Source organism: Marmota marmota, unplaced genomic scaffold (genome assembly GCF_001458135.2).
Source record: "Marmota marmota marmota unplaced genomic scaffold, marMar, whole genome shotgun sequence".
NCBI classification, from domain to species: Eukaryota; Metazoa; Chordata; class Mammalia; order Rodentia; family Sciuridae; genus Marmota; species Marmota marmota.
In genome coordinates this window covers 349,492-366,364 of record NW_026000109.1, presented here as the reverse complement: position 1 = coordinate 366,364, position 16,873 = coordinate 349,492, and the positions used below count along the sequence as shown (strand labels likewise).

Genomic DNA, 16,873 nt, shown 5'->3' with positions numbered 1-16,873 from the left:
CACGCTATATTGGAGGAAATTTAATTTCAAGAAAATTAAGCTCCCTGACCTGCTTAAAACAAAGTTTATAATGTAATGAGACAAAAATGGAAGTAGTTTAAGTAATAAATGTTTAATCAAAGAATTTTACATATTATTAACAGCATTCATTTGGCCAAACATCTACACGTTTGTAGAATCCTACTGTATATAAAGTGGGAATGTATCAAGTATAGACTATGAAAGTGCAAATAACAAGTCAAGATTAGGTTAATTTCTTTTACATTATAAAATTAACTTGTTTACAAAATAGGCTTTGCCAAACTTTATTACTGAACTGTAAAGTCAATGACTGTGTTGTTTTTAAAATATGTACCAAGGAAATACAAACTGGATAACGATCATTTTTCATGCTCAGGAGAGACCAGCACAGAAACAAAGGATACTGCACAAGGTGCAAGGAAACCAGAACCCACCACAAACACTACCTTCACACAGAGAACTCCTCACCTCACTGCAGTTGTGCAAGACGCCTCAATGTGATGCGAACTCTACTGGAAAAATTACAACTTGGTCTATAAACTTAATGTTAATATTTTTAATCCAAAATAAATTTGTAAAAAAATCCTTTAATGGACTATTTCAGTTTAATATACAGTAATACACTGTAGATTAAGTTAATATTTTCCCCCACTAATTTCAATAGGGATTGATATTAATTTTTCTGATAACTGGAGAAATAAAAACTAATGTGGACCTTAGTTATCCATCGCATAAGAGCAATTCTCATATAGTAGAGGAACCTGGGAACTTTAAATACTTTATATTTTAATGTCCTGGCCATATGAATTTAAAGTACAAGAAAATTTCAAAAGTAGGGATTGGAAAAAACAAGTAATCAAAAACCGTAATCACAACTCACATGAATACCAATACTAATACAACCTTTTACCTGGCCTAAGACTTGCCTGTACAAACTCAGTACAGAAATTTTGGTTTCTGTAGATTTCTGGTAACAATCTAGCAAAACATTAAATGGAGTGTTGCACGAATCTATTTTGCTTATGTTATGCTAGTTTTGATAATATGTAAGTAAAACAGCCATTCCAACAGTTTACTCTAGTTTTAATTACACACTGTACCATTGTATCTTAATTACAACTAAGACCAGTAATTTCTTCACAGTAAGACACTGATAACTAGGAAGTTGATTTTTTTCAATACTAAACAGTAATCACACAGCAAATGAGTATTGTGCAAGAGAACAAACACATGTCAGCATTTGCTATTTAGGCAAACAAACTGAACATTTAGTTGTTATATTTACTGTAAAGGCAAGGCCATGGGTGGTTTCATGGAGGTCTTTGCAATTCATAGCATAGTTACTTCAGAAGAGACATTGAAATTTGAATTACTGACTTATTAACTGGCAACTATCCATTTAGGTTAGGCAAAGGCACGGTAACATGTTGCGCAGGATGTTTTATTGAATTTTTAATAATTGTGGGATTTACTATAACTCATGAAAACTCCACTTTTTTTTCTATTTTATAAAACACCATTAAAAGTAATTGCACCCATTAGTAATTAGAATGCACTGTAAAATTGTGAAAACAAAGAACTATGATTGCACTTCCAATAAAGTGTCTCTTAAAATACAGCACCGCTGTTGCTAATCAACTGTATTTTAATATTAAAATAAACTGTTTTTAACAGCAGCATTAGGTTTAGTTAACTTAAGCTACAGGCTACATTTATTTAAAATACAGTCTCCATGGCAACAAAAGCCCATGAAATTCTGGAATATCACTGCTACCAAGTGGCACCTTTTACTCCCAAGAACGCTGACACTGTCCTGGAGTACACTAGGATGCTGCACACCTCTATGCTTTGTCAGTCAGCGCACGAGTCAGAGTTTGGCACAATTGGACTGTAAATAGACAGGAGGAGAAATCTTTGATTCATATGAAAATTAAAACTAATTACACTGTGGTAGATGCAGCACTAAAGAAGCTGTGGATACTTCAATTCACATTGCTCAGACAAAAAGGGAAGAATGAAGTTATGAAAGAGCACAAAAAGATTGAGGACATACATGTTATCAGATCTGTCCAAAATGAACTTCTAAAATGAAGAAAACTTCCTTTTTAAAGGAAAGCCATCCAAAGATTAAGGAGTAAGCCTTTGATTTCCATGTTCAAGTCAAGTATTGCCAACTCCAGGGCAAACAGAGCCCTGCATTTTCTTAGCATGTAGAATACAACCTAATTATTCCATTTTGTTTCTCTTGCTCTCCTGCCATTCTTTTTCTCAGCAAAATGGGGACCAGCTATCCAGTTAAATACAAAAGAAATTCCCTGTAAAGTTAAAATTGAAAAATGAAGCTACCATTCAAGGGAACTCCTTTGTATTCCATCCTAACATCAGTGGTTTATAACTGAGCTGGAATTAAGTGGATCAAAGTCTCTATAAAGCTTTTTCCACCTAGCATACCATCTGTACTTGCAATTCATTTGGAGCCCAGATATGTACATTTCATACTAAATGTACTTGTTCAAGCCATTCACTTGAGGTTTGGGGTGTCTGACTTGAAACACCTGAACCATCACCTTTGTTGGCTGCCTCATGACTACTCCCATCACCTTGAGAGGATGCTTCCCCAGCCAGAATATTTTCTTCCAAAGGATTTTCTTCTATCTGAGTTCCTCTACCTTCGTTGACACCAGCATCTTCAAACACTGAATCTTCTGGTGGCATTAGTTCCACATCCCTCACACCTTCTGACCCATCTTTGACACAGGGGAGCTGAGAATCTACACTGATTTCTGTAGTGGCTGGAGGAATCAGAGCAATGTTCTGAGGGTTCATGTCATGAAACCAAGCCATAATATTACCAAGAAGATTGTCACTGACATTGGGATCCTGGCCAGCTGAGTCAGGGTCACTGGATGAAGGACAGAAATCACTTCTTGCCTCACCGAGGGGGTGTGAACTCAAGGTGTCAGTTGAAAATGGGTCACTCGCTGCTCCTAGTCTCATGAGGCTGTCACCAAGTTCCAACAGCTCAGAGCTGCTCAATGCAGCACGAGGGCTATCTGTATTCCTGGGGACAGAGTCCAGCCTGGAAGGTAAAGAAGTGCCTATAGCTCCTAGGGATGCTTCGTTATTGAGGAAGTCTCTAGTTTCTTCGTCGATGGTCAGCCCAGATTCTTGCAGTGACAACTGTATTGCAAGGAGTATGTTGGGATCATCTTCATCCAAGGAACTCAGAGCCTGAGACAATAGAAAATAAAACCACTTTAAAAACTTCTGACAGAAAAATAATTCAACTCAATCAGATTTACCACTTTTCCTTTAACAAACAGATAACAAATATTACTAATATACGTATACAAATTATTTTTTTTCTACTCAAATCTTTTTTTTTTTTTGTGTGTGTGTATATATAAAATATATTTTATTTCTCATTTCATCTGCTTACAGACACCTAGGCTGATTCCATATCTTTTTTTTTTATTAGTTGCTCAAAACATTACAATGATCTTGACATATCATACATTTGATTCAAGTGGGGTATGAATTCTTTTTTTTCCACATGTACAGAGTGCAGTATCACATTGGTTTTACAGTCACGTTTATATATACAGCCATATTAGTGTCTACTGTATTCTGCTACCCTTCCTATTCCCCCCTCCCCTCCCATCACCTCTCTCTACCCACTCTATGACACTTTTCTCTCTCTCTGTCTCTCTCTCTCTCTCTTTTTTCTTCCTCACACCATCTTATATGTAATTTTGCATAACAATGAGGGTTCTACTCAAATCTTATAACTATCTTCTTGTCTATGCAAAGGGAAAAAATATATAAGATAAATCAGAAATACAGTAATTATATATATTTTTTGCAGCACATCTTTGAAACAAAGATTTCAAAATGGAAGTAAGAAAAAGGAAAGCTGTAGAAGTAAAAGCAGGAAATCACACTAAACATGAAATGAGCAAAAGGGCAACTGAAGCTGCCCAGCAAGGCTACCTGAAGAGAGTCCTGGTTTTCAGAGCGACTGGCAGGGGTATAGTCACGCAGCGAAGAGCTGTGCAGCACACTCATAGATGCAGAACTTACCACAGACGCTCCAGGCCTGCGGCCACTGCCACCCTCTGGAATATCTGCTTCAAAGCAATTGGTACCACAGGCAATTTAGTGATAGGTAAGATTTTTTTTTTCTTTTTTCCATACATTTTCTTATTTAAACTGGGAATTTCTCTTTCAGTGCTATGAAAATCTGTATTCACATGTTTTCTTAATCTTTCTGGGATTTCTCAGCCATATTTGTCTCACCACAAGCAACAATATATCTAATACCATTACTTCAAGTCCATGACTGTTTTTACAACTTTTGCTCGTGTACTTATGGTTTTCTTCATAAATTCAAATGCTACACTCCGTTCTTCTTTCATTTTTCCTAAGTAATCGCAAATAAGGGTATTTTCATTTTCAGATTTTTTTAAATTAAAGAATTTTGGAATTACAATAGCCTAAAAAATTAATTTTTAGTCACAATGATCCTAATGTTATAGTTTTTAAGATTTTAAATCATAATTTAACATTTAAAAGTTGAATGACTAAAATAATTATCTCTAAAAGAACATCTCTAGAAGAACTAAGACTAATAGAAAAAAATATTCCACAAACACAGTAACAGTACTGACAATTTACTTAGTGCTCAGGAGGCGCTGAAGTGCTTTACAAGCATTATCTTAATTTAATGCTAAGAATGAGCCTACGAACTGGTACTATTATTGTTTCTTTAGAATAAGGAAACTGAAGCATAGAGAGCTTCAGTGACTTGACTATAGTTATACAACTGGTTTACAGCAATGATAGTGTCAAAAACCCAGGTCTGTCCAACTCTATGTGTTCTTAACCTTCCTGGTTTTCTGTATCCCAGGACAATCTGAACATTTACTGCGTATCTAAACTACAAATCCCAAAATATTGACATCAGCCAATTTTAAAAAATAAATTCAGGAGAATTAAGATATTAAACCATGCTGAACCCAAGAGCTTACCTAAAGTGCTTTCGCTTGGCTCATCAGGGTCTGGAGGATTACTAAGCAGACTGTGCACGTCTCCTCGACGGCGCTGCTGTCTGTGTCTCCTCCGATACTGAAATTCAGCATATTCCTGCATAAACCAAAGGTTATAAAATACAGGAGAGCATGCAGTTTTTAATGCAAATAAAAACAAATAACATACTTTTTCCCAGGGGAAAAAATGTGTGATTTTATACACATATTATAAAATCACTTGGCTTTAGAAAAAGAAACTTCAAGTTTTGCCATGCCAAGGAAACATAATAGGCAAAATGAAAAATAAATTTTTCCAAGTCATCACTATTGCCTAGATAAATTGGGAATACTTGCAAGCCTCAGAGCTACATTATAACTGAGTGTTACTTCATAATGCCTGATGATTTCAGTGGTCCTGCTATGTAATATTATAACTAATACCACAATCATTTTACTAAGTTAGATTCTCCCTGGAGGTCTATTTTTAAAAAGTGGGCAACAGAGGTGGGGACAATAACAATAATAAAAATGTCAAACCACATACACACACTGTTAAGTATCTGTCAGACTGTTGAACTTCCTACTCTTTGGAACTACCACATACCACATTCACAACTCAAATGACTAGATTAAAAGAAATAAGTTAGCTTTAAAAGAAGATGTCACTGAGCTTCCTTCTCTTATTAGCCAATATGTGATATTATCTACAATATAAGAAAGGGAAGTGTTTTCTATTTAGCAAGTGGGAAGAGTACAGATTTAGACAAATGTCCATATATCTATTTTATATTTGTGACAACAGCTTAAGGTAGGTTTGTTATTACCCAAGGTGATAGCTGGGAGTATCTGCTATTACCTGGGTATAAATGTATTTTCCTAGATTTTAGTGGCAGAGGAAATAAGAATAAAACAGAGGCCAGAGTGCATGACACTAGCATAAAAAGGCTAATTTGCAGAATCATTGTGGAATATTATAGTGATAAACATAAAAATTCTCAGGTGTATGATTATCTTAGTTACTCTAGAATAGTCAATGTACTTATATGGTGACAGTACTAGGAATAAGTGAAGACAAGTTCTATGTCATAAAACTTCTGTATCACACTACTCTAATTAAATTTATTTAAACTCCTTCTTTTATCTAAGTTTAGCTGGAGTCTTAATAAGGGAGAGAAGGGGCATCCTACCAAGTTAGAAACCAATGACTGAAATTACACTGAGGGTTTACTTAGTTTCTTTAAAATTTCTGGGTAAACTGGGCATCATTTCTTCTTCTGGAGGCTCATGGTCTCAAGCTAGATTATTTATTATGTCATTATGTGGCTCTATGAACCACAGAACACCACATTTCTTAGACAAAAATGGTGTGAAAATTTTATCTCAACTAAAGGTTCATATATGAGGAAAATCTGCTTATTTTGTAGACTTGATAAAAATAATATTTCTAATTATTCTGAAAAAAAAAAACCTCTCAAATTGGGGCTGAGGTTGTGGCTCAGAGGTAGAGCACTTGTCTAGCATGCGTGAGGCACTGGGTTTAATCCTTAGTACCACGTTAAAAAAAAAAAAATAAAGGTATTGTGTCTAACCACAACTAAAGAAAAAAATTTTTTTTTTAAAAAAAATTCTCAAATTACATTCTCTGATGATGTAACATGTTAAAAAAATTGCTTTCATAAAATTATCTAAAAATTTCCAAGGAATCCTAAGATCTTTGAGAAAATACACAAAAAGGCTTTAGTCAGGATGCTACACATGGTTTGAGAGTGTTAAGGCCACAGAGAAGATTTAAAAGTTCTAGGATAATAGGAAGAAAGGCTGCCAGAAGTTTGTTCTTTTGAATAATAAGAGCCACCACTTATTGGGCACCAATTTTGTCAATGCCTTGACAGTCTTTAATTCTTCTAGAACTTGATGGGGTGAATACCACTGCCTGTATTTTAAAGATGAGAAGTTAAGGAAGAGAACATGCTAAGATCTAGTAAGTTAGAGAACTAGAAACACCTGAACTCAAGTGTTTCTCAGACTTTAAGACTATGCTCTTTAAACAAAATTTCCCTGACTTTAAAGTGGCATAAAACATGGTGATGGGAACTGTAGTCTGAGCTAGCTGTTGAAAAAGAAAAAAAAAAATAAATAAATAAAGTGGCATAAAACAAATACTTCTGCCTGCCATGGACTCATGTAATTTATTTTTAAAATTTTTATCTATTTATTACTATTATTTTTTGTGGTACTGAGGATTGAACCCAGGGGTACTTTACCACTGAGTTACATATGCTCCAAACCCTCTTTATATTTTATTTTGAGACAGCGCCTCATTAAGTTGAAGAGGCTGGCCTCAAATTTGCAATCCTAACTCAGCTTCCTGGGTTGCTGGAATTACAGATGCACCCAGCTTCATGCAATTTAATGTAAATAAAATAAGGTAAAATTAACTTCACTGAAAAAATATAAATCTAACCTAAAAGTCTACTGGAGTTAAGTAAAATTATTCCCCTTTCCCCATAGTCTATCTTAAGATAAAGAGATAACTTTTAAAAATATAATCTTGGCAGATATTGAATAGTCACACACAGAATTTGAAAGTCTCACAATGTGTGGTAATTCTTTGGTTTTGTTGTAAAGTTTACACAAAAGTTTTGAATTTCAACATGTCAAAGACTAAAGAAAAGCAAAAGTAGATTAAATAATTTTTGTGGAATTAATTCATAAAACAAAAATTTAAGTGATAGTCATATTAGCAGGCCAAATATTTCAGAATCTCTAAAGTTACTGTCAGAGCCAGAAGCATCAAGATGATACAAACATTATTATGAACACTGATAAAGGTTTTATTTTTGCTTAACTGTGCTCATTTTTTTTTTTTTGGATAAATGAAGTTATCTATTCCTCCTTTTAGGCATAATTTTCCCATAATATCCCCAAAGCTATAATCATATTATAATACAGAAATAATAAGTCTAGAACCAGGTAAAGAAAAAGGTCTGTAATTTGTTTTCCAATAAAAATTTCATTAGTATATATATTTTTTTGCAATTAAAAGTGAATTTAAAATTTCCATATGCCTTATAAGCACTGTTTTCTCAAGTCAATATTTTCTTAAAGATATCTACCAATATAAAAGGCCACAAGGTGATTGCAAGTATCCTCAGAAGCTGAAAAGAGAAAGTGTCTGATTTAAATAAGCCATAGTCATTTCTGAATAATATTCTGAATAATAATCATTTTCACAAAAAATGGGCTATAAATGATACACAAAGGTTTCATCATTTGTCCTGCTTCATTTCAAGAATAAACTGAGGAATGTAAGTATCAAATGCTATACTATATTATAAGGAGCAAAGGAAAGACAAGCAGAGAACTGCTAAAATAATTTAAAAATCAGATATAAAGGTGACATTGGCAATTTAAATCTCAGAAAATATTTGTGATTAAGATTTTCACTCTGCCTTATTTGCCAAAACTGCTTGTTGCAGTATTAAGTATTTTAGATTTTCTGTAGTTTAAAATGACATTTCAATAACAAGAACCAAAAACACAAATAAGAAGAATAAGAAAGTCTTAAAGGGAAGCAGAAAGCAACTAAGCAAAGCATTTCTTTTAATATGAACATTATCACTGCAAAGTTTCACACTTTAGTAATTTGATTATGAATTAATTCTCAAGTTTGTTGAAGTAACATAAAAAATACATCATTCATTTAGGTTTTTAATAGATTCAGACTAAAATAATATTACAAATAGAAACCCATTTCTAATAAGTAAAAATTACCTCTATTAACAAATTAGAAGATATCTTCCAAAAATATATGTTGTAAATTTGCCTAAGTTCTGTTTAGGAATTAAGAACAATAAAAGGGGGATACATTTAACAATGTGACGATACTCCAGTACTATGAAGAGCTAAACGTAGGTTCTGCTGAAGCATTTTTGTTACAAAATAAAGAGAAAGCACTGCTGATAACCTTAGTAGGATTTAGAATAGATGAAGGTGCAAATGCAAGCAGGGTTGTGCTAAGAAAAAAAAAAACAAAAAACAAAAAACAACAACCAAAAGCCCCCACAAAACAATTACCTCAGGTGATGCAAATCCTAAATATTCCCAATCCCATGTTCCACCAGCAAAGCTACAAAGAAATTAGACATACCATTTGATTTATTATCAGTACTATAAAGTACATACCACCAGACCCTTGCCCTTTGAACATTACTTTTAATTCTTCTACTAAGAATTTGCTTAACCAAAGTAGATTGATTATTAAAATGACACTTTCATCATTTCTTCCAAATTCCAAGTTGCTTTGTTTGTGCAAAATAACAAAAAAATAAAAATCAGCATGTTATAACAAAATATTTTTACAACTGCTTCTATTTTTACTTTATAAGTAATGCTTGTAATCATTATGAATAATAAAATATGCTTCAATTTGCAGTGGCAGAAGTAGTATAAGTATCTGAAATGAAACAACCAAAACAACTGCTCTTTTTAGGGATAAATTTGAATCATTTAGGTAACTTTAGTATTAGCAGATTTCTCATTTCTTTACAAGTTCTTACACAAAAATACAAATATGACCATAACAAGTTGGCAGTTGACAAATTCTACATTATCAGATGTCTGTGACTCATCATATCACTACATATATTATACACTTGAAATGGCGCATTTGAATACTCTATGAATTGTGAGTTCACCTGAAATGTGAAATTAACCTAGTCTAATTAGTTTGAGGAACTGTACAATGATAAACAAACAAAAAAGAAATGCCAAATAAAATAGAAATAGTACTGAAGACAAAATATCACCAAAAAGAAAGTAACAGACTTTTATTGGCTATCCATATTTTAGGTGTAAGTAACCTCCAGGCATATGAACCCTAGTTGGATAAAAAATACAACTGCTGGCATTTGTGGCTCAAGCTAAAGTGGTTTCTATAGTGTACATCCTTTTTACCTGCGCCTTGGAGCTTCTGGTGAGTCTGCTGGAGCAACTCCACGAGCCACAGATGCCAGGAATTCTTGCCTCTTCTGCTGTACAAGGCATGCGGCCTTGATGATCTTGTGGCGAGGTGTGCGAAGGTAAGGCCTATTGACTTTTTGGGCAAGGTCTTCAGTGACCATTTCTAGGTCTGTCTATGGCATGAGGAGGGGAAAAAAAAAAAGATTATAGGCTAAATGTGTTAGTAAGTAGCAAATCCAGAGTTGATCTGATCTCCTAGCTAAGTCTCACTCTTTTGGAGTCAGAAAGTAATACAAATTTTGAAATAACTTCCTATTTGACATACTTACTACTATGTACATTTTTCCAGGTTATGAAAGAGAAAGAATCCCCCTAATTTCAGGAAAATGACACTCATTTGATAGGTATTTATAGAAATGTAGATTACAATAGGTATTTACAGTGATGTAGTTGGTACAGATTACAGTCATTGAACATAGAAAGTATCTATAAGGAATTTATAACTTGTCTATGTGAAATGTGTAATATACTTCAAGACACTGTACAACCACATGCAAGATGTTATGATGTAGACCATATATAAATGCTGAAGGAATCTGAGGCAAGGTAAGACCACTGTGATTTGGGGTTAGGCCTTAAAGGCTATGGAGAAAATGAATATTGACCCTTAAAAGAAATGCAGGATATAAATTAGTAAGGACAGCTTGAAAATAATACATGAAACTGTAACGAAAGGAGAAAGTTTTTTAAAAAATAGTTTTTATTTGTTCTAATTAGTTATACATGACAGTAGAAAAGAAGGAAGTCTGATGGCTTCAAAAAAAGATGAGTGTACAATGAAGTTGATTGGTTACAAGGACTTCAGCTGACTCAGGTATTTTAGCTTTTTAAATTCTGTAACTTTTTTTTTGGTAGTGCTGGGGATTGAACCTAGGGCCTTGTGAATGCCAGGCAACCACTCTACCAACTGAGCTTATCCCCAGCCCCAACTTTTTTTTTTTTTTAATCGAACATGTTTATTTGCATACTATTTTTTGGTAGAAAAAAATATAACATACATTTATTTAGCACAGCCTTGTGAAATGCAAAAAGCATAATTGGGTAAGAAGCAATTTTTTTTAATCCTAATCCATTTCTGCTAAAATATTTTCTGAGGACTAAATCATGAACTGCTCCACTGGAATTAGTATTATACTAGTGGGGCACACATTTAACATCTATTAATTTTCTCTTAAGTATAGGTAGCAATTCACCATTCTCTTAAATACTGTAACTTTTTGAGTTGTACTTTAAAAATAAACCAGTAAACATAACTTTCTAATCTAGAATATAATGTGGTTTGTTTCATATTTGAGGATAAACTTCAAAAACCAGTTTAAAACAAAGAAACAAATGCTAGCATAGTTCATGACTCATTCAAACTTGCAGTGACAAATTTAAACATAAAAGAAAATTTCAGTTTATTATTGGTTAGTTTTTATTTATAAGCTACATATAACTGCTATCATTTGAAATATAAATTTAACAAGATATCTTACTTGCATTAGTTCAAAAATTTCTTTCTTTGTGCTTTTAGGTTCTAAGAAAAATCCATATGGATAAGAACACTTGAGGATACGCCGAGTTTTTAAGAGCACGTGAACTGCATCTTCAATGAAAGTGGTATCTGGACAGCCTCCTTCAGCTATAATAAAGGAATTAAGGCACAGTGAAGTTTTCTTGCAAACTATTTTATTATAAAATTAACCAAACAACTGTTTTCTTAAAAAAAAAAATCCTTAAGAAGAAACTAAAGTAGTTCTATGATACTTATTTGAGCTAAACTAAAAACCTATATGAAATATTCATATGTGATATGCATGTGATAGTGAAGGACATTCAGATCAGCCCAGGAGCCATGAAGAATGCACACACTCATCCTGGATTCTGTCCTTAACCTATTGGTAAACAAACACAGCTTTACGTTTAATGTTTTATTAAATTTTTCAGATTATATCTAGGGGAACTTTTTTTTTAATATATTTTTTTTAGTTGTAGATGGACACAATACCTTTATTTTGTTTATTTTTATGTGGTGCCGGGATCGAACCCAGTGCCTCATGCATGCTTGGTAAGTGCTCTACCACTGAGCTACAACCCTGGCCCTAGGGGAACTTTGTTGCTTAAGAATTAGAACAAATGCCTTTGCTAAATTGCTTGCTTTAAAAAAAAAAAAAAGTCTAATTATAATCAACCCTCTGCAAATACAACACAGGAAAAAGATACTACATTCTGAGGAACAAATGGATAACTAACTCTAGTAAATAAAAAACATCAGGGAGAAAAAAGGAAGAGTGAGGAGCAGGGAAGAAGAAATTGTCTTAATAAAGCAAAAATATCTTTACAGCATTCTTTAACAAACTATAGAATCTAAAAGAATAAGTACTGTTGAAAACCAGATTATTTTGCATGCCTTTAGATCCTTTAGATTTCAATTACATCTGTATGTTCACAGATATATATATACCACCCTAAAATTTCTGCTTTTGTTCAACATTTGGTATCTATAGAATGTAAAAAAACAAACCAAACCAAACATGCCCCTTGCTCATTATATGTGAGAGAAGTGCATGAAATTGTATCTTCTTTTTCAATTCTTATTTTTTAATTTTTTTCACATTTTATATGCTGCCTAGAACCTCCAAATGTTGAACAAAAGCAGTAATTCATATCGCAAATATTGTTTACTACGTGTCAGGCATGGTTCTAGGTAATAGGAATACATTAATGACAGAATAGACAAAAATCTCTACTAAAGAACTATGTACCCTGTGATAATTTTTTCCCTTTCAATTTTACTGTGGACAATATTCTAGAGCTTGATATTAGTGTGATATAATTATATCATTAATAATGTCTACAAACTAATAATTAACAAGAATAAGCCTATTGATACATTCTTCCCTTCTCTATTTATCTTATGGTTACTGTCTTATTAGGGAATCATTTTCACAAAAAAGGTTATTAGTACTCATTATTTTATAAATTGGAACAAATACAAATATAACTGATCACATTTTTAGGCTTAAATATGTCATTCCTATAAATGGTAGGACTATTTTTAAGATATGATTTTTAAAAATAAACATACCATACCCTGTATTGTGTGGTCACTGTGGGATATTATGTTCTAATGATGTAACTGGCACTTGATCCATATTTAGGAATACTCTTTTTATAATTAAGACTTATAAGTGTTAGCTCTTCTTATGGCTTTGCTTTTGACCTTGAGTTCATTACTTACCAGTGAAACTATTTCTCTCCGAACTTTTATTTTGACTCCATTAGGCACTCTGCTATACTTTCTCAAGAATTTTATGGTATTCAGTTTCATGACATTTGGGTAGCATATGTATGTTGCTTCCTTTGACTATGTCAGGAATGCCCTTTAGTACCCATCACTTTTCCCAACACTTGAGAGAGCATCAGGAAAGGCACAATGTAAACAAAGTCATGATGTGTTTTTGTCACCATAGGCTACATTAAGAGAAGCAGGCTAGGTGCCAGGTGGAAAATCCTATCACAAGAGATAAAGTCTTATAAGAAGAGGAAGGGAATTATCCTTATAAGAAGAGGACGGGACACCAGAGCAATCTCATTCTCTTTCCCAGACAACATAAGGACATAGGTGAGCTAATGACTATAATACATTCCTTTAGAGACCTAATCTCTAATCAGTGAACTGAATTAGCATGGAAGGACATTTTATATTAATTAATATTTTATATTAATTATAACACAATCACTTAGAACTTACTTTCTTTGAGAGCTCTACTCAATTGCTCCATCTTTTCTTTGGCTGTTTTAAGAAGGCGTTGTTCTAACTAAAGGAACAAAAATAAATAATTTAAGCCATCTTCTTTATTTATTTACAACAGAGTGGTTCAACTCATTTAAAATGATTTAAGACATACCTGATAACTATGCTCATGGTTTTTAAATCTTGTGTAATAGTGCATAAATCTGTCAAGTTCCTGAAACCGTTTGTGTTTTTTCTCAGCCTAGAAAACAAAAGTCCATTAATAACTTTTACAAAAACTACTAATTATTAAAATTAGTTCTGGAGGGATAATTTAAATTTTTTATTAGTAATAGGTAGTGATGCATACAGATTTGTTGGTTATTTTGCTGAGAAAAAATAATAATCAATACATTTTAAAGGCTCTCAAAACAAAGTCTAAATTGGTATTCTCTACAACAACCCATTAGACATCTTCACATCTTCAATGTCTTTAAAAAAAATTTTTTTTAGTTGTAGAAGGACACAATACTTTTATTTTGTTTATTTTTATGTGGTGTCAGGGAACAGACCCAGTGCCTCATGCATGCTAGGCAAGTGCTCTACTACTGAGCCACAACCCCAAGCCCTTCAATGCCTTATCATATGGTTTATTGTCAGAGACTAATTTGTGTCCTACTGAAATTCTTATGTTGAAGTCCTAACCCCAAAGTGTTTCTGGAGACAGTGCCTGTTGAGGAGGTAATAAAAGTTAAGTAAGGTCATTAGTGTAGTGATCTAATGTGATAGGGCTAGTGTCCTAATCAGAAGAGGAAGGGACACCAGAGCGCTCTCATTATCTTTCCTAGACAACATGAGAACACAGGTGAGAAGGTGGCTGGCTGTCTGCAAACCAAGATGAGAATCTCCTCACCAAGAATCAGTCAGCTAGAACCCTGATCTTGGACTTCATAGCCTCTAGAATTGTGAGAAATAAATTTCTATTGTTTAAGCTACCCCATCTTTGGCAGCTGAGCAGACTAACACACTGTATGCTATAATGTAATACTGTATTGTTGATATTTTATGAAAATTATTTTTAAGTCTTTTTTTTTTTTTTTAAACAGAGAGTGAGAGAGAGAATTTTTTTAATGTTTTTTATTTTTTAGTTTCCGGCTGACACAACATCTTTGTATGTGGTGCTGAGGATCGAACCCGGGCCGCACGCATGCCAGGCGAGCGCGCTACCGCTTGAGCCACATCCCCAGCCCTATTTTTAAGTCTTTACGTTGGCAGGTTGAGAATAGGCTTTTCATACCTTCATCAAAATCAAAAGGGAAAGCTTAAAAGGAGGAAAAACTTTCAAGTTTATAGATTACTTTGTTTTAACTAAAGCCTCCTCCAAAGTGTATTCAATTTTAATGCCTCATTAAGATGAAGACAGGAGCTGGGTAAGGGGGCAGACACCTGTAATTCCAGGGGCTCTGGAGGCTAAGGCAGAAGGATCGCAAATCTGAGGCCAGCCTCAGCAATTTAGTAAGGCTCTAAGTAACTTAGAGAGACCCTGTCTCAAAAAATCTAAAGGGCTGGGGGTGTAGCTTAGTGGTAAAGCATCTCTGGGTTCAATTCCTGGTAGGAAAAAAAAAAAAAAAAGATGACAGGAAAAGAAGAAATGCAAAATACTTCTCATGGTTTAAGCGGCTTATACAAAAATATAAAGTCTTGGCTTAATCTGTTCTCTTTACCTCCACAGTCATTTCTTTGGATTGCTCCTCCACATGTTGAATGACTTCATAGCGAGTACATCTGTAATAACCTCCAGTGGAAGAGCTATGTTTTTTCCATTCTTCTAGGCAAATCCAACAAAAGTCATATTTGCACTTCAAAAGAAAACATACATGCATAACATTTCCCTGTTAATATACAAATGCTGCTCTGCTTTTTAGTCTATCAATTTGTAGTGACTAAACAATTCTGTTTATGTGACCAGAAACAAAACATCTCAAAGATATGCTCTCTTTCTCAATATTTCCTTTTGCTATCTTATCTGCATTATGGAAAGATGTGAGGGTAGTTTAAAACTGTTACTTCTAGGTATAACTAAAAAATAAAATCACAATATTTTATGAAGTAATCAAAAAGAAACAATAAAAATATCAGTAGGATATTTGTTTCAAATACTAAAACAAATAGTGATAAATGTTTCATTTTTTTCGAGTGTGTGGTAATCTGACACTGGTCTCTGAAGTTCTATGTTCCATATGAAAAACTTCTGGCAACTTGATAGACAAATTGGTTTTGAAGCTGCAATGTTTATAAGGTCTCTAAGTACAGGAGCTGACAGAAAGCTGTTTCCCATTTTAAAGAAAATTTTATTTATTTAATATGCCATAATTAGAAGAAAATGCCAAAAATATGAACATGGATTCTGAATCAGAAACATTTTCCCATTCTAAGTCTATGTTGTTTTCTGGTCATTTTTTTTTTTTTTTTAAGAAACATTTAAATCTTTGAGCTACTAGAAACTTATCTGGGTATATAGTATGAAACTAACTTTATTCCCACCCCCAATAGCTGTCCTACTATCCTATTACCAATTACTGAATAATTCATGTGTATCTACTGGTTAAGAATGCCACCTTTACCATATGCTAAATTCCCATGTATGTGTATCTATTTTCTGGGCTTGCTTTATGTTGTGTTTCACGATCTGTTTATTCACATGCCAGCACCATATTGTTTTAATTACTGAGGATTTGTAATATGGCTTATCAAAGTTAGTACCACTTTACTGTTCTTTTTCAGTTTTCCTAGTTATTCTTGCTTTGATTTCCCTTACGGACTTGTTTGTTTCTATCTTTCTGCGGTGCTGGGGATTGAACCCAGAGTCTCACATACTAGGCAAGTGCTCTACCACTGAGTTGCACAGTCTCCAACAAAAACTTTTTTGAATTAAGTTTATCTAGATGCAGAAACAAAACTTGTGATATTTTTGAGTCTTTCTATTTAAGAAATTGGTTGTCTTTTTATTTGTTCATCATCCTTTGGACCCTAGAGGATTTTAAAATTTTTTTCTATAAAAGTCATGCATATTTCTTAAATTTAT

General features: G+C 33.5%; 1 protein-coding gene across 6 annotated transcripts in view; it reads right to left on the bottom strand.

Annotated features, from left to right (window-relative positions):
- Positions 1 to 93: 93 nt before the first annotated feature.
- The window catches only part of Ankib1 (ankyrin repeat and IBR domain containing 1), a 125,593-nt gene continuing 108,813 nt past the window's right edge, over positions 94 to 16,873 (bottom strand). For 3 of the 6 annotated variants that reach the window (XM_048784605.1, XM_048784603.1, XM_048784604.1), the window contains exons 12-20: positions 15,513 to 15,647; positions 13,964 to 14,050; positions 13,807 to 13,873; positions 11,549 to 11,694; positions 10,005 to 10,183; positions 9,126 to 9,177; positions 5,049 to 5,163; positions 4,012 to 4,148; positions 94 to 3,252 (exon numbers count right to left, since the gene is read on the bottom strand). In XM_048784605.1, coding sequence (XP_048640562.1) covers positions 2,515 to 3,252; positions 4,012 to 4,148; positions 5,049 to 5,163; positions 9,126 to 9,177; positions 10,005 to 10,183; positions 11,549 to 11,694; positions 13,807 to 13,873; positions 13,964 to 14,050; positions 15,513 to 15,647 — 1,656 coding nt within the window. In that variant the 3' untranslated portion in view covers positions 94 to 2,514. The remainder of the gene's footprint in view (positions 3,253 to 4,011; positions 4,149 to 5,048; positions 5,164 to 9,125; positions 9,178 to 10,004; positions 10,184 to 11,548; positions 11,695 to 13,806; positions 13,874 to 13,963; positions 14,051 to 15,512; positions 15,648 to 16,873) is intronic. The other 3 variants (XM_015506728.2, XM_048784606.1, XM_015506729.2) reach the window with 3 other exon arrangements.